At 34.2% G+C, this 18,868-nt stretch overlaps 1 protein-coding gene across 1 annotated transcript in view; it reads left to right on the top strand.

The window, feature by feature from the left end:
- The window catches only part of MYO3A (myosin IIIA), a 221,648-nt gene that overhangs the window by 159,001 nt on the left and 43,779 nt on the right, over positions 1-18,868 (top strand). The window contains exons 22-25 of the mRNA XM_031940242.1: positions 6,854-6,933; positions 9,605-9,682; positions 11,959-12,164; positions 16,961-17,072. Of these exons, the coding sequence (XP_031796102.1) occupies positions 6,854-6,933; positions 9,605-9,682; positions 11,959-12,164; positions 16,961-17,072 (476 nt within the window). The remainder of the gene's footprint in view (positions 1-6,853; positions 6,934-9,604; positions 9,683-11,958; positions 12,165-16,960; positions 17,073-18,868) is intronic.

Raw genomic sequence — 18,868 nt, 5'->3', positions numbered from 1 at the left:
GCTTCACTCTCTTTGTAAGATTTAACTGTCTAATGTGGCCTATCATTTTAACTAGTTATACCTTTTCAGCTTACTAAATAGGCGTTGACTGCCTCTTCCCTTTCTTTCCCCCCATATTTGGTCTCTCTAGAGACCAATGGTTGGTTCTTAACCTGGAGCCTATGGATTTGTCTTCTTTTTAAAAATATTTTGATAAATATATTTCTGTGTAATCACTTTCCTTGATAATCCAATCAATCTATTTTATGTCTTTGAAAACAGTATTTAGAGAAGGGGTGTTTAGGTTTCACCAGACTACCAAATAGGTCACTGACACCAAAAATGTTAAGAAACCCAGCTTAAAGATGTGTGTATATATAAATATTATCAATAGCTATTTATTGATCATATTTTTATGTAAACACATCAAAATGTGTGCATGTGTGTAAAAAAAATAAGGCTTACAGTTTCTTTTAAGGATATTTCATTTCTCCAGATAATATGATGACACACTTAGAATTTAATGACTTCCAAAGAACTAAAAAGAGTTATGTAGCAATTTATTGAAGACATAGATTTAATTTTTGGAGATTTTAACTATCAAAGAAGACTCTAAAGAGGAATTTTTCAGTGCTCTGAAGCTATCTCCAACTTTTTCCTCACCACTGAAGATAAACCAAAATCCACATATCCTTTCATTTTCATCCCAAAGAAAATCATTTTTGTTAGTAAGGATTCTCTTTGGTATACTAAGGAAACACGTCTGATTATATGTTCCAGAGATTATATATGATTTTAACCACAATCCACATTCTTTCATAAAATATCCAATTAAGCTCAGCATATGAATCATACTCTGAAAAACAAAAGACCAGTGCTTTTCTGGACTTGAAGTATGAGGAAGATTCAAGCATTAAACCATATCTAGGACTGGGTGATCATAGTTTTGTCTCTATGCACTGAAATTTAAAGAGTGTCAAAAGTACCATATGCTCTTTCAGTAGGTACAAACAGCTAATTTTACCCACCTAATTAGTAAAAAATAATTTATCAAATCAAGAAACTACCAAGTGGTACTTTCTTTCTATCCTTGCCTCCCCACAGTCATATCACTCCTCAGGCAGGTATGGTCCTCTGATGCCCAACTCTGCCTTCCCAACAGTGCTCTTCCACAGAAACAACCTCACATCCTAAGATATAGTTCCAGGAGATCTCTATCAACAAGTTTTTGTGTCTCAGGATTTGAAGTCGAGGGAAAATCATAAGGAAATGACAGAATAAGTCAGAAAAGTCCAAGCTAGTCAGATTTCCCCCACAAACAAAATTGAAATTGCACCTCACCATGAATGTAGACCAGTGAAAAAGAAATTAGACTGGGGCAGATCAGGGGTCCTCCTGGAACAATCAGAGGAGACCAGAAAAAAAAGACCTTAAGATTGAAATTTGGTCATGTGAAGTGTAAATACCTTCAGGCTAACTCCACAGAAAGAGCAAGTGGGGAGCCTTGGGGCTAAATGAGTTTAGAGGAAGCTTCGGCCCAAATTGGAATTTTCACCTCCTGGACAGTGTGGAGAGTTGGGTATCTGAGTCCAGATAAATTGAGGGAACCTCATCTGATCAGAAACTCCATGCCCAGCTGTGCTTCTGAGACTTGGTTTTGAGTGAGAAGGCACCAACATACTTAGTGAGTGCAATAGCATTGGGGAAGGGAAGCTACTGGCTGCTGGCACTTAACAGGAGGATGAACTTCTTGGTTTGGGCTTCCAGAGCACAGAGGAGAAGTGAAAGAAGATCTGAAACTGGAATCACTATTCCCCCACTCAAGGATCAGAGATGATTACACTAACAATCTCTTTCCAAAAAAAATGACCAAGAAAACAACTATAGAAAATTACTATGGAAATGGGGAAGACAAGGGTTCATCTTCAAAGAAGAATTGTGAAGCAAAAAAAGGCTCTTCTACCCCAAAGAGTAAAATTAAATGACTCTCTGCCAAAAGGAATTTATAAAAGAACTCAAAAAGACTTTAAAAGCCAAATTAAGAGATTGAGGAGAAACTAAAAGAAAAAATAAAAACAATCCAAAAAACATAGTTATTAAAAGAAAGTCTACCAAATAAAAAAGGAAATTCATCATCTAAAAAGAGAAAATGACTCTTTGAAAATTATAATTGAGCAAAGGGAAGCCAGTGACATTATAAGAGACCAAGAAACAATAAAAATAAAATATAAAAAATAAAAAAGAAGAGAAAGTGAGACATCTCATGAGAAAAACAATAAATCTGTAAAACAGATCAAGAGGAGAAAAAAATAAGAATGTTTGGACTACCTGAAAGTTATGATCAAAAACAGAACCTTGAAACAATAATAGAAGAAATAATCAAAGAATATTGTCATGAAATGCTAGAACAAAAAGGTAAAGTAGAAATAGAAAAAATCCATTGATTGCTAAATTTCAGAACACCCAGATCAAAACAACAACAAAACACAATTCAAATATGATGGAGCTAAAATTAGAGTTCAGATGATTTCAGAAAGGCCTGGAGAGATTTACATGAATTGATGCTAAGTGAAATGAACAGAACCAGAAGATCTTTATACATGGCAACAATAAGACTATATGATGATCAATTCTGATGGACATGACTCTCTTCAACAGATGATTCAAACTAGTTCCAATTGTTCAGTAATGAAGAGATCCATCTACACCCAGAGAGAGGACTATGGGAACTGAGTGTGGACCACAACATAGCATTTCCACTCTTTCTACTATTGTTTGCTTGCATTTTTGTTTTCCTTCTCTGGTTTTTTTTTTCTTTTTAGATCCGATTTTTCTTGTGCAGCAAGATAACTGTATAAATATGATTGGATTTAACATATATTTTAATATATTTAACATGTATTGGACTACCTGCCATCTAGGGGAGGGGGTGGGAGGGAAGGAGGGGAAAATTTGGAACAGATTTGCAAGAGTCAGTGTTGAAAAAATTACCCATGCATATGTTTTGTAAATAAAAAGCTATAATAAAATTTTTTAAATTAACAAATAAAATAAAATTAGAGAAGATTAATCTGTGACTATATTAAAAGACCACAGGTCCTGGAATAATAGATATTGACAATCAAAAGAACTAGAATTGCAGCTAAAAATATTATATTTAACACAATTAAATACAATAGTGAATTTAAAAATAAATATTTGATGAACTGTCAGATTTTCAGGATTTTGTTGCAAATAAACCTGAGCTCAATAGAAAAATTTGACATATGACAGCAAACATCAAATACTAATTTCAAAGGATTCAATAAGAACAAACTGTTTATGTTTTATACCTGGAACTGTAAAGCATATATCTAAGATGGTCATTAGTAATTGCATGGTCCAAAAGAAAGACTAGGGTAGAGCTGAGTATAATTTGAATCTAAAAAGTAAAACCATGTAGGAAAAGGTAAGAACAATAATTATGCAGTATAAATGAGGTGCTAGAGCAAGAATCAACACAGAGGAAGCTGGTAAAAGTTAAAAGAGTTAAGAAGGATAGGAAACCAAAAATAATATGTAACTATGTATATATATATATATATATATATGTGTGTGTGTGTGTGTGTGTGTATGTATATATATATGCATGTATAAGTGTGTACAGGGGGAGAGGGAGAGTAGGTGTGTATAAGTACAAATATATCCATGCTTCACTTACTTAGAGAAAGTTGGAGGAAGGGGAAGAAAGAAAGAGGGGGAAAATTAAGGGAAAAGTACACAGCAGAGAAGGAAAAAAACCTATAAAGAAGCAAAGAAAAGATGGACAGTTCTGAATATAATCTGTTTTATTATTATATACACTTTCTTGAAATGAAAATTTTTTGTTACATATTTTGAATCTTCTCATACATTCTTCTTTGCACATTACATTTTTTCTGTTTTTTCTTTTTCTATTTTTTATGTTTTTCTATTTGTTTTAAATTTAGAAAAATAATGAAAAAAAAATCTGAACTCTCCCTTCATCCACCTCTACTCATCACTTCCATTTTCAATTTCTTGCCCCAAGTTCATTTTTTTTGTGCTTGTTCCAAGGAGCAGAAGTGCTAGATATCACTCTGTTCAGAGATAAAGGCCTTAAAATTTTTTTTATAAAAATCCAGAAACTCAGCCTATTTTCTTCAAATTTAAAAAAAAAAAATCTTTGTGACTAACAAATAAAGGTACATAAGGAGAAAGGAAAAGAGACTAGGCTCTACCATGTCTGAACACATATTGGGAGCAACAGAGTTTTTTTGACAGAGTTAGTTTGACAGAGAAGCAAATCCTAAATGGTGAACAATGGAAATAATGGTAGTCCATGTATCTAATCAAGTTGCACAAAGGTTTCCTTACCATTCTGATAGGATTAAATATAAGTTACATGGTTGTAGGATTCTAGGATCATAGAACTAGAGTGGGAAGGGAGTCCATTTAGTACAATCCTTTCATTGAACAGATGAATAAACTAAGGTTTAGGGAGGGAAGCCTAGCCAATAAATTCTAAAATTAAATCCTTGGAATCTAAAGCCATCTCTTATCAGCTTTACCTACTATGGAAAAATTCTGTACTAATTCGGATAGAGTTCCCTTGGGCCCTTTGAATGTATTCAATATTATTTTTTAAATTGTAATCATTCTATTTCATTTTTTGATTTTTTTATTTGCTAAGTTACAAGCTACAAAACTGAAAAACCTCATAAATTTTCATCTCATTTTTAAATGTTCCAAAAAATACAAAAATTTGGTTTTTAATCAGCTGCAAAAGTGATAACTGATGTTTATAGTGATTTAACGTTTATAAAATGACATATTTATACACATGTATATATAATCTACTTTGAAGACTGAAGATCCTATGTGTCCCAAGATTATCCTGCATGTTATGTATTCCAAATAAATATTATCCAAAGTATCAGAATATATCAATACAAAATATAAGTTCTCTAGAAACCTTTGAGGCTTCATGACATGCCTTAATCCATAAAGGATTCATTTTAGTTATTTATGAACTGCCACACAATTTTGTTTCTTTATTCCTCTGTAATGGAAAGAGCAGAGACTGTTATTTCCAGGAGTTTCTAGGGCCACAAATTCCTGTATCTCTTCCCTTCTCTCCACCCACACACTCCTAACATGTTCTGAGATTGAGTAAGATGGCTTTTATCTATAATGAGTGATACAGAATTCTCTCTCTTTTTTTGCCAGAGATTATAGGCATTAAGCCGTTAGGGATGGTGAAGAGGAAGGACCAGAGCCTACTCAGTGAAGATGTCATTCAATCAAACAAGCCACAAGCATCTGTTAATTACCTACTATGTGCCAAACACTATGCTAAAAGATTTAGTATACCAAGAAAAAAAAATTAAATAGACCCCACCATTTGGAAACTCTCTTTTCTCTTTTGTATATAAGAATATATACACAGCTAGTATGTGTCAGGCTCTTGTAATCCCCTAGGAATTTTTTATAATACATCGCATGAGATATGATCCTACCATACTGCTACCCAATTGTTTTGTTAGTGTTTATTAAATAATGAAGTTTTTTCTCTAATGGCATTTAACCATGAATATGTCAAATATGATTTTGTTGTATGCCTTTGGGTCTAAGTTTGTATTATCTAATTTGTTCCATTGTTCTTTTGTTCTTTTTTCCCATAATTTTCAACATAGTAGTAGTGGAGAGAGTGCCAATCTTGCTTGCCAGAAGATGCAGGTTCAAATGTTGCTTCCAATAAATATTCACTTGTTGACCCTAGGTACTTACCTTAAGCTATTCAGTGCCCCAGGAAACTTTCATTAACTGTTAACTTACAGAATATTTGCTGATCTGATTCAGAGGAGGGAGACTCTGCACTGGAAATCTCTAATGCTGATGAAATCACTGTTGCAGACCTAAAGAAAGTATTTCTTTTGCTATTTTTTCAATAATTAAATTTTTCCCATTTACATGTAAAAACAACTTTAACGTTCTTTTTTTCAAATTTTGAGTTCCAAATTCACTCCCTTTTGAGAAAGGAAGTGATTTGACATAGATTATCCATTTGTAAGTCATGCAAAACATCTTTTCCATGTAAGTCATGCTGTGAAAGAAAACAGGGGGAAAAAAACAAGAAAAATAAAGGCAAGAAAAAGTATCCTCTGTCTTCATTCAGATTCTCACAATTCTTTTTCTGGAGATGGACAGCATCTTTCATCTTAAGTCCTGCAGAGTTGTCTTCAATCATTGTATTGCTAAGAATAGATGTTACTCAGTATATATTGCTGTATCATCCAATATTGCTATTATTGTTTACAATGTTCTCCTTATTCTAATCATTTTACTTTGCATTAGGTCATGTAAATCTTTCCCCTGAGAGCACCTTGCTCATCATTTCTTGTAGCACAATAGCATTCCATCACAATCATGTACAACTTGTTCAGCCATTCTGCAATTTTTTGCCACCACTAAAAGAGCTGCTTTGTACAAATAGATCCTTTTCTTATTTGCTTTTTTTATCTCTTTGTGATACAGATGTAGTAGTGGTATTTCTTGGTCAAAGGGTATACATAGTTTTATATTCCTTTAGATATTGTTCTCTTTTGCTATTGTCAATTTGTTCTTCCATATAAGTTTGGCTGTCACTCTGATTCTATGAAGTATCATATTATCATTTTAATTAGATAAATTAATTTGGAGTTGCATTGCTCTTTTAATATCATTGGCTTAAGCTGGCCATATGCATTGGATATTTCTACAGTTTAACCACCAAGTCTTTTTATAGCAAGGAGGGAAGGAGAGAAACATGAATTTTTAAGAACAAAATAGTCTTGTAATTCTAAGAACTATATTAATTTGATTTTCCTTTCCATAGGTTATCTGCCATTTTCTAAAAATAAAAATGTAACAAACTATCAAATAAGGACCTCACAAAGATCAATCAACCTATCAAAGGTAGGAAAATGTATTTTTCATGGTAGTGGATCTAACCTTTAAGATGGCAACATTTGTATTGCCACTGAAGGCAAGCGTTCCTTTTCTGGACTTGATATTTCATTTCTGCTTAGCTGAATATCTTTGCACTCTATAATACCCTGTAGGAAGTGTTTTAAAAGTACAAATCTCATATATTTTTACCATATTTTTATAATTACGTCTACAGGATCAAATAAAAATGTGTTGGTTAATAGTATATGAGATTTTCATCTTACATATGTGAATCCCTTATGACACAAAGGTCATTTTTTGGGAGAAGTTCTTTTCTATCCTTACAAACACACTGGCCAAAGATATCAGAAGCGATATTTTTTATTGGAAAAAGTGCAAAAAAGAATGATCCCATCTAATTGTCAATACCTTCTTTTCTATATGTATTTTTATATATTTATATATGTGTGTGTATATTAATGTCTTCATATCTCCCTTGTTAGAATGTAACCTCTTTAAGAAGAGCAGTTCTTTCATTTTTGTCATTGTATCCCAACCACTCTGGGGATTAATAGCCAAACATAGCAGTGAATACAGGCTGGACTTGGAAATTCAAGAAGACCTGAGTTTAATTCTTTCTCTAAACATTTTCTTAAATGTATCATCCTGAACAAATCACTTAACCTCTTTCAGCTGCCATTTCCTCCATTGCAAAATCATAATCAAAATAACATTAGATAGCCCTTTCAGATTTGCAATGCATCTTACATAATTGAATTCCACTGGTCCTCAGAAGAGAACCTGGGAAGTACGTGTTATTATTATCCCCATTTTACAGATAAGAAAATTGAGGCAATCAAACTTTAAGTGACTTGCTCAGTATTGTACAGCTACTAAGTTTCTGAGGAAAGATGTGAAGTCAGTCTTCCAGACTTGCTGGACTAAAGTCTAGCACTCTATCCACTGTACCACCTAGCTACCTTAAATAGTAATAATAATTCCCTCAAAATGGAAGCAATAATAGCCGCTACCTCAGAATAACATCTTTACATGCATAAAGCAAAATATGCAGGATTGCAAAAGAAACCAATTATATTAAAATGTAAGTATCAAAAAAAATTTAAAGAAAAGTTCCCATATTCTATATTAAGAACCCCAACTCTCCTTTAGGCTCATCAAGCCCTCCCATGTGATGCTTCTAGTACTGAGCTCTTGTCTCCAAGTCATAAGATTACAGGACTTAGACTTGTAATGGCTCTTGAAAATCATCTTTTCTGACTATTTTACAGCTGAGAAACCTGAGACCCAGCAAGATTAAATGACTTACCCCACCTTACACTGGTGATACATTCTGAGTCCATCCATTGTTCCTTAAACACTTCAATAAGCTGTCTTTTTGTTGTTGTGTTTTACTTTGTTCAAACAGTACTAACTATCCAATAGAGTACTGAAAGGCTTAAAAGCACTTTCCCCACAACTCTGTGAGCTAGGCATTAATAGTAATATTATTCCTATCGTGCAGATAAGGAAATTGAGACTTGGGGGTATGGTATGACTTGGTACTTGCTGAAAAGAATATGCCTGGTTGTCAACCAAAGTCTTTTGACTACAAGACCTGGTCTTCTACCACCAAGCTAATATAAAGGCAAAGGACGGGTCAGTCCAGCCAACGACAGTTAGAGGAGCAATCTAATTACTTTCAATTGGGATAATCCAGGATGGCTTTCATCAACTGTCCCTACTCTCCATTCTAACCAAAGCTCTCCTCTGCTCCAGCCATGGAGTGTCAGGAACCAACATCCCCTCCTTTAACAATCTTTGTTCAGGGGGTCTTCTCCCCTCCCCAAAGGCAATTGCACTCTTAGTTAAACACACCTGTTTGAAGAAGAATGCTTTTAGAGCACAATGATTCCAGGGGTCCCAGGAAGAACATTAACCACAGAGCACAATGACCCAAGGGGTCCTAGGATGAACATTAACTACAAGGACCATGTGAACTTTGACACAGAGATAATGGTCTCACGTAGCAGTATAGCATAAAAACAAGACCCTTTGCATGAATAAAGTTGAGCCGTGACAAAATTTGCTCGGTCTCCCTCCTCTTTCTCGCCCGTTTCTCTTTCAGGCTGGGTCCCCCTCAATCCCCCGAATAACTGAGTCCCGCTGGACGGGACAATGGAGTGTATTTTTTACCTTCTCTCTAGTTTTCTTATTTTCTAGACATTAGTTTTTCTTCCAAACCTTCTCCCTTTAGTCTAGCCCATCCCAACTCTTCTCTGAAAACTTTTCCCCAGTCTGACTTTTCTCTATCTCCACCAGTTGGAAGATGGGGTAACCTAGTCTATTTTTACCTCCTAAGACTTAATTCATGCTTTCTATCTTGCTGTAAGTTGTTCAACATTAAGATTTTGTCACATCCATTTCTCAGACACAGAACGCAGAACTTTTTGAAGCCCTTAACAATATTGCTGGATTACCTGTGTAAGACCAACTAAAGCCACCATGATATTGAGAAAATAATAGGCCAGCATCTATTCTTTACTAAGAAAATCACACAACTTGTGATGCTTGAGGAGGTCTGAGCATCTCAGATTACAAAAAGCCAAACTTTGGGGAAAATTATTGGCCTCCTGGTCTTGAGTCATGAAGCAGTTTGCAAGTATATTACAATTGTCATTTTCCTTCCTAATTTCTGTAGGGAGAAAATGGAGAGTCAACATATCTTGCAAGAGAGACGACCAACATGAAAACACAGACTGTTGCATCCTATTTCAGAGTAAGATATAAATTTGTTTGATTGGGGGATGGTGTAGAGTTAATAGCTTAACCCAATAAAGAATTGCAGGCCAGGAGCCAGTGACAAACCTCAGCGGGTCATTAACAAAGAAAAATGGTTTCATTCATCATTGGGATATATTAAATTCATCTATGCAGGCCAGGTTAGAGAGTAATGTCAAAAATATATGAATTTGGTACATTATGAGAATTTACCTACAAGATGATTAATCAGCATAATTATTTTTGTTAAATCTCTTGCCCTTGGAAGCAGCTCACAGAATTAAAAGAATAAAAATCATACTGTATCAAACCACATGTTGAAATAATAATCACATGTGTTACTTCATCTTATTTCTGGATGACCAATATTGGAGATGAAGGAAAAGGTCAGAATCTCTCTCTGTCCCATCATGCATCACATCTACTGCTCACAGTGGGACACGTATACAGATGTTCCAAAGTAACAAATCTCTAAGTGAAGAAATGGTCTGAAAATAGAAAAAGGAAGAAGAGTTGGGCAAGAGGAAAATTCATCTGCTAATGAGGTGCTGTGATATAGTGGGAAAAAAGATTAGGAATCAAAAAAAAAATTAATTCTGGTCCTGCTTCTGCATCCTGCAATGCCATGTGATTGTCAGCAAATTATTTAAACAATTTGGACATCAGTCTCTTCAGCTGCAAAATGAAAAAGATGAACTAGAAAATCAGTTAGGTCCCTTCTGACCCAAAGATTTCTACTTGTTCAATCAAAATGATCATAATTAACTAGCTAAGGGGAATAGGCTAAAATAGGCTAAAGAATTTTTTGAGAAGAAAGTGAGAATTGAATAAAATATCAATATTCCATAAAATAATTTTGATGAAGATGCAGTGAGTGTGCTTGTAAAGGATATACACATATATAGATATGTTTGTATAACTATATATGTACATATACATATGTATAAATACATATATGTATACACATAGATTTAGATAGATGTAGAGCAATAGACATAAGTAGATAAGTTGATATGGACGTCTATTATATACATAATATTTAGTATATGTATATAATATGCAATACATTATTTTATTCAAGCCTCACAACAATCATGTGAAATGAGTGCTACTAATGTTATACCCATTTTGTAAAGGAGGTAACTGAAATTTAAGGTACTTGCCCATGGTCACACAATAAGTACGAGAAGCAAGATTTGAATCCAATATTATTCATGACAAGTATAGCATTCAATCCACTATATCATACCACCACTGAATGAAATCCAGAAAGGTCTGGTTTCAAGTCTATCTCTGACAGTGGCTTGGAGAACTCATTTAATTTTTCAGTACTCTAGGCAGTTCCCTAAAGACTAGGTTGCAGAAAAGAGTGCCAATCTGCATTAATGGAGTTTCCTCTTCTGTCATCTTCCTATATTCCATGACTAAGAAATCATGGCTCCAGTCCTATCCCATGAGTTTTCACTGAGGAGAGAGAGAATTCCAGAAATAGGGACCACCAGTGAAAACTCATGGGATAGGGACTGGACCCAAGCCTTCTCCCCTTGCTTTCTTCAGATCTCAACTAAAATCCTTCTTGTGCAAGAAGCCTTGCCTGATTTATGCATTCCAGTGTGTTAAGTACTAAGTATACAAAGAAGGGTGAACTAGCCCCAGTCTTCTGGGAATATACATTCTAATGGATAAGACAAAAGGCAAATACCTTAGCACGTCCAAGATATAGACAGAATAGAAAGAAGGTATTTTGAAAATAAAAGGTACTGGCTACAAAAGGTAAGAAGGTTTGAAAGAAGGGAAGAAAAGTAGCAGCAAGAGAAAGTGATCTAAAAATTTGATAAAAATCTCTAGGAGTTTAATCCCAAAGAGAATCCTTGGAATATCAAAAGTTATTTTAAGGAAACTTAGGAAATATCCAAATCTATGTGAGCTAAGCTAAAGTTTATTTTTGGCAAATTGTGTATAAATACGCATTTTAAGCAAGCTTTAGCAAATAATATGTTATCGATATCTTTTAACTATTGACTAAAGAGGTTCTGTCCTTGAGCTCTACGAGGCAACATTCTCATTACTCCCTCTAGTTACTGCATGAACCTGAAAATAACAAAATTGTATTTCTTTTTTTAAAAAGTATTCTATGATTCAGTCTTCTCATTAATTTGTGTTTATCTAAATTAGTGAAGTATTATGACACTTCCTTTATGTAAAACATTTTTATAATGAAAAGGAAGAATTGGTTAAACTACAGTGGAAAGTATATGTCTTCATGTTTTCTAGTATTCCTTGATGGATTTATTATCAAAGATGGCAGTTGGTCAGCCTCATTTCGTTCGTTGCATCAAGCCAAATAATGATCGCCAGGCTAGGAAATTTGATAAAGAGAAAGTTATGTTACAGTTGCGCTACACAGGAATTCTGGAAACAGCAAGGATTCGCAGACAGGGTTATTCCCATCGTATACTTTTTGCCAACTTCATAAAGCGGTATGTGGATTCTTCATAAATATTCATATTCTATGGGTACTGATCTTTCTTTTAAGATAGTTTTACTTCATTAAATATTTCCCAATTACTATAAAAGAATTTAGCAGTCTTTTTAAAATTTTAGTTCTAAATTCTCTCCTTCCTTCCTATCCATTCACCACTCCTTGAGCAGGCAACCAATATGATATTGATTATGTATATCGAGTTATGCAAAAAAAAATTCATCATGGATTCTTTGGAAATGTCTTGGATCATAGTCTTAAGAAGAGTAGCTAAGTCACAGCTGATCATCTTTCCAATATTGCTGTTACCATGTACAATATTCTCCAAGTTCTGCTCATTTCAGTTTGCATTAGTACATATAAAATTTCTCAGGTTTTTCTGAAACCATCCTGCTCATCATTTCTTATAGAACAATAGTATTCTACTATATTCATATTCTACAACTTGTTCAGCCATTTCCCAATTGATAGGACATTCCCTATGCAGACAGCAATGATATCAAAGTTGAGTATCAAAGGGTACACACAGTTTTATAGATCTTTTGCCATAGTTCCAAATTGTTTTCCAGAATGATTGAACTAGTCCACAATTCTACCAAAAGTGCATCAATATCCCAATCTTCCACATCCCCTCCAGAATTTGTCATTTGCTTTTTCTGTCATGTTAACCAATCTAATAAGTATGAAATAGTATTTCAGAATTGCTTTAGTTTGCATTTCTCTAATCAATAGTGATTTGGAATATTTTTCATATGATTTTTGATAGCTTTGATTTCTTCTTCTAAAAACAGCCTGGTTTTATTCTTTGATAATTCATCCATTAGGGAATGACCCACTTCTCTATATATTTGAGAAATAAGGCTTTTATTAGAAAAAATTGCTGTAAATGTTTCCATAATTTCCTGTTTTTCTTCTAATTTTGTTTCATTAGTTTTGTTTGTGCAAAGTCTTTTTAACTTCATGTAATCAAAATTATTTATTTCACCTATTATTTAGTTATAAACTCTTGCCTTATCCATAGATCTGAGAGGTGTACTTATCTATGCTGTAAGTACTGATCTTTCTTTTTACCAAAAATGCCAGTCGAAGAGAAAGCAAAGTAATAAATAGGGCTTTTCTTCTCACAAATTATGGTTTTTAGAAAAGAGAAGTTTTAATTGACTTTTATCACCAGAATCTTTCATCATAAGATGCTCCAGTTTAAAGAATGGATAGGACTTTTTTACAGTAGCTAAAAAGAAATGTCTGTATGGTAAAATAGAATATATGTCTTAACCATGTCTGTATGGTAAAATAGAATATATGTCTTAACCACACATTTAAATTGATGTAACATAAATAAAATATACCCTAGATAAAAACATTCTTAATATATATATGAAATAATTTCTTATCAGTTCATTCTTTAATATTAGAGGAATTTTTAGAGCTGAAAGAGAGAATTGTGTTTAGCTATTTTATGTACCAATAAACCAAGGACCAGAGAATTTAGTTCACTTTATTTACATCAGAATTGAGACTAGAACCCAAGTCTCTATTTTGTAATCAGTGTTCTTTCCAATATACTATACTATTCAAGACTCATTCTCTAGAAGTCTCCTAATTTTCTCCAAACTTATGGCCTTCCCTCTTAGACTAAACCCAAATTATCTTCCATGTATTTTTCCTTTGCAATGTTGTCTCCCTCATTAAACAATCAGATCCTTGAAAACAGGGATAGTTTTTTTTTCTCCTTTCTTTGTGGCCTCAGCATTTAACACAATGCCTGGAACATAATAGATACTTAATAAATGTTAGTTGACTGATTCACTGTCCTCCTTTACTAAGATTTAGTAAAATGGTTATTATGGTGAATATGTGTGTAAGAACTACTTTAATGGCAAATTCCACCCCAAATATGACATCAAAACCTTGGTTCAAACATCCTTGGTTCCTTAAAAGAGATTGAGATATGAACTGACATTTAAAAATGTTCAGGAGAGAGAGAAATCTTAAACAATATGTAAATAATGCATAGTTTCTTATACACACTTGAAAAACCCTCCATCTACTTTATTAGGAAATTTTTTTCTTTTTTCCCTAAAAGAAAGAGTCAAAATTTGGCTAAGCAGACTACAGATTCTAGTTTCTTCAAAGAGGCATTTTCAAAAGAGATCCTTCCTATTTTTCTAGAGACTTTTAATTTGAGGGAAGGCTAAATAGGTCGTTCAGTGTTTTTGCCTTGCATTGTGTTGCAAGTGGCTTAGCACAGTACCTGGCATATAGTATGTACTTTTACAATGTTTTAATCAAAACTAATTGTTCCTGTACTCTACTGATTTGCCAGCCTTTATGGGAAAGCACTCAGAAGATTCCATAATATGCTCACCCTCCCCAGGTTGGCTCATGTAGCTCTCTTGGAGTTGACAGTCACGTGGAGACCAGCTGAACAGTCGCCATCATTTAAGTAAGCTTATTATTAGGAGTGGTCATTTTATTTTTGTAGCTATATTCCTAGTTCCTGAGACATAGTATGTCCTTAATAAATATTTAGTGATTGATTAGCATTAACTAGGTACCAGCTATGTCCTGTAGCTTCAAAAAGCCATAGCATGCACAGAGGCCACATTACAGTAAAACTATCTCAGCAGATGAGCTAAAACAAACTGGGAGGGAGACAGGTCTCAAACCCAGTGGTGAATAAAAATTTTCCCCAGAAGAATGAGAATATGAGGACAATTTAATTCCAGAAACTATAAATTGGCTAAACAGAGTTGGTTAGATACTTAAGGTTACCCATTGCATCCCAGGCTATCACCATCAACTGGACTTTTGTCCTGCCATTGATTTTCAATGACTCTGGAAGAAGAATGAGACTTGATGACTTTGTGCAACTCTGACTCCCTTAAACGCATTTCATGGATGTGTAATGTCAATAATCTTCTTCCAAAATGAAGGACAAACAGCAACTATGTACCTACTGTGTATCAAACACTGTGTTGGGTGCTACAGATATAAATTCAAACAATGAAGTCATTCCCACTTTTAAGGAGTTTGCATTCCACTGGATGAAATGAAAATAGATAGATAGATAGATAGATAGATAGATATGTTGATATAAATATGTATGTATATACAAAATAAATACCAATAAACACAAATAATTAAACTAGGACTAGAATTTAAGACTACCTGGAAGGATCATGGTATGTCATTTGATGTAGTTCATTTCTTTATACATTAAGAAAAGAAAATGGAGAAAGTAAGATGATTTTTTTATTTCAAAATAAAATTATAATGAAGAGAATGTCATTTTGGCTAGATCACACAGTAAAGAAGCACAAGGTATATATGAGGTATAGTGGCTAAGTTGGAGGATAGTTGGAGGAGAGGAGAAAGAAGCAAGACTATGAAGGTTGACTCAAAATGGATTACAGATTATTATAGATATCCTTGAAAGTCACAGTAATATATAAGGTTTTCAAAGTAGCTGTAATTTTGTTAAGATAGTAACATAATAAGCTAGTCCTGTCCACTTTTGGAAGCTGGAGCTGATGATCGCTCATTTGCCAGGTCAGAAACTCCAATGAATTTTCAATTAATTTGAAAATGTTAAATTATTGTGGATGTGGAGAAACACTTGAGTGGTAAATGAAGTCTTTGAAAGTGGAGAAACTAAGTGCTGAGGTGACCTAACCTCAGGCCATTTATTACTATAAGCTATTTGCTAAATGTTTTGCTTTGTCTGTTATTTTAAAGCTCTCCTCCAAATTGGCAAGGAATCTTAGATGGAATGTTTTGTGAAAATCCTGTGGTGGTGATAATAGAACCAAATAACCTCCCCAGGTGTGTAGTGTAGATGGTGTTAGGCTTTGACTGAGTTTCTAAATAATATGTATAAATTAGGTAGACCCTTTGGAAAGTGTTTTCTAGTTAGACAATTTTGTGTTGCAAAAAAACAAATTTTAAATGGCAGTATGCTTCTTGAACTCACTTTGCATAAGAAGCTAACTCTGAGTACATGTCAACAAAGAACAATTTCATGAAATCCCAGAATTTAAAGATTAAAAAGGTCATCTAATCCAACCTCCAGTTGACCAGGATTCCTTGATATAATTCCTCCAAGTGACCATCCAACTTCCTTTCAATACCTCAAGAACTCTATCACGCAATAAAAGCCCACTTTACTTTTGGATCATCCCTACCATTAGGAAGGCTTTTCTTTATGTCCAGTCAAAATATACTTTCTATCAGACTTCACTCATTGCTCCTGGAGTCCAACAAAAATCATTTAGTCTCTCCCCACAAAAGCTTTCATTTTATTGAAAATAACTTTTTTGGCATTCCTAATTCCTAAATTCTCTGATAAACATCCCCAACTCCTTCCATTGATCCCCTTATAGCAAAGTCTCAAGTGTTAAAAACTGACCCACAGTGAGCTCTGGGGCAAATGATTTCCTTTGGATTCTCACTTTGAAACCAATTTGATTCTGGGCCATCAGATGTTGAATCACCTGAGCTAGAAAAACCCTGAATTTATTCCAGAGCTGTTCTAAGTGGTTATTCCTCAAACCTATGTTATCCTTTGTCTGAAGGATGCTCAAACGACAATCAACAAATAAACATTTATTAAGCACCTAATGTATACCAGGTACTGTGCTAAGTTTTGGGTATGCAACAAAGAAAGAATTTCCAAGGATTCTATGGCAATTGTTTTTCTCTTATACCCAGCAGACCAGTGTCCACCTAGAACTGAAGACAAATCTACATTTAATCCCTTTTTATTTTACTAATAAAACCTGTTTCTGGCTTTAGGTACTATATCCTCTGCTACAAATCAAGTGAGGAACCTCCAGTAAGCCCTGAAACCTGCGCTGCCATCTTAGAACAAGCTGGTCTTGATAACTGGGCTCTTGGAAAAACCAAAGTAATGTTTTGATATGTGTGTAACCATAGAGATGTATATTAACTCCCTTCACTTGAGGTTTATGAAATTGTGTTTTGATGACTGTAGGACTAGTGCCATGGAATTGTGAATAATACAAATAATTGGCTCCTTTTCTATTTAATAACAGCTCTGCATTTTTATTTTATTCAGTATCAAGGAAATAGAAGTTCTTTTTTCTTTTTCTTTTTTAAAGACAATTGGGGTTAAGTGACTATGGAAGACATATATGTCTGAGATTGGATTTGAATTCTGCTCCTCCTGACTTCAAAGCCAGTACTGTATCCAGTGTGCCTCCAAGAAAGTAGTAGCTCTTAATGATGGCACTTCCTCTGATCTGCTTGCTCAGAATCAGAAGGAAATGCTCTTTCAAAGTCTGACACAGAGAAAGATACTATAATCAGTTATGTCAATGATGACCCTACATAAAGGCTGACTGATTTCTTTCTTTCTGTTTTGTAATTCTCCAAAATAAATAGTAAAGAATCCATAATTGACTGTACTGGTCAAATTGAAATATTCAGGTCCTTTTGTAATATTCTGCTCTGCCTAGGATTCTCATCCTGCCTGTGACCCACATTGGCTGTGTGACCCTGATCAAGTCACATGACTTCTCAGTGCTCTAGATAATTTCTAATGCTGGAAGTTGCAAAAAAAAAAAAAAAGTTACTAAAGTGACATTTTTGTTAAAGGGAATTTCCTTACCTATCTAATGAAGTTACAGGGCTAGTCCTATTTTCTAATCTAGCACAGTAATGATATTGTAATTATTCTGTGCAAATTGAACGCCATTCTTCCTATGACTACCAAACATATATTGCACTTAACCTCTGCCTGCCTCAGTTTCCTCATTTAGAAATGAGCATAATAAAGGGCCTATGTCCAACGCTTCTTTTGAGGATATAATATAATTAATATATTAATATAAATAATATAATATAATTGTGAAGTGCTTTGTAGCCTATATAAATGCCAGTTATGATAATGATGTGTATATTCACATATTTCGTATGTCTATAGATAAAGCACTTGAATAAATACCCTATTGTACTCTCTTAATTTAATCTGAACCTGAATCCTCTAATACTGGTATACAAATTTCCACTATACTCCTATACATAGGATCTCAAATCCTAACAAATAATTGTTTATGTTGATCCTTAAAGGAAGATGTGAACCTTGATAAGCAGTGCTTGATCTTTGGAATTAGAAAACTCTTAGAGAAATGATGCCTTAAATTGTATTTCACAGATAGGCAATACCTTTCCAAGGTGAGAGGGAAGGATAAAATTTCAAATCCTGGAGGAATGTTAAGTTCAACATTGTGGGAACAACAATGGAGAGCAAGGGGCATGTGTTGGTCCCCCATGGCACTCAGGTCTAAGAAGGGTTGCTTTCACCTTTGGCAAAGCTCTCAAAACACTAAGAATTATTTGACATAGAAGCCCTGGATTCAAATCTTGTCTGTGACACATAGTAGCTCTGTGATGATGGACAAATCAGTGCCTTGTCTTCTCAGGGCCAGTGGCAACTTTCTTTGCCTGTCTAGGTAGATGAATTGCTGCTTTCCAGCAAAGAAGATGGTTTCTACACTGGAAGTTCTTCAAATCATAATCAAAATCTAAACCAAAAGTGGAAAAATATAACACTGAAAATCACATTTCAAACCAGATCCTCCCCCTTTGCAGATTTACATGCAATCATAGTGACTAACTGTAAGCAGTATTGGCCAGAGTATTCCATATTTTCACAGTGCTTCATATTAAGCATTTGTCAAA

Source organism: Sarcophilus harrisii, chromosome 5 (assembly GCF_902635505.1).
Source record: "Sarcophilus harrisii chromosome 5, mSarHar1.11, whole genome shotgun sequence".
Taxonomy (NCBI): domain Eukaryota; kingdom Metazoa; phylum Chordata; class Mammalia; order Dasyuromorphia; family Dasyuridae; genus Sarcophilus; species Sarcophilus harrisii.
Note: the sequence above shows the minus strand (reverse complement) of the source record. Positions and strands in the feature narration are given on the sequence as shown.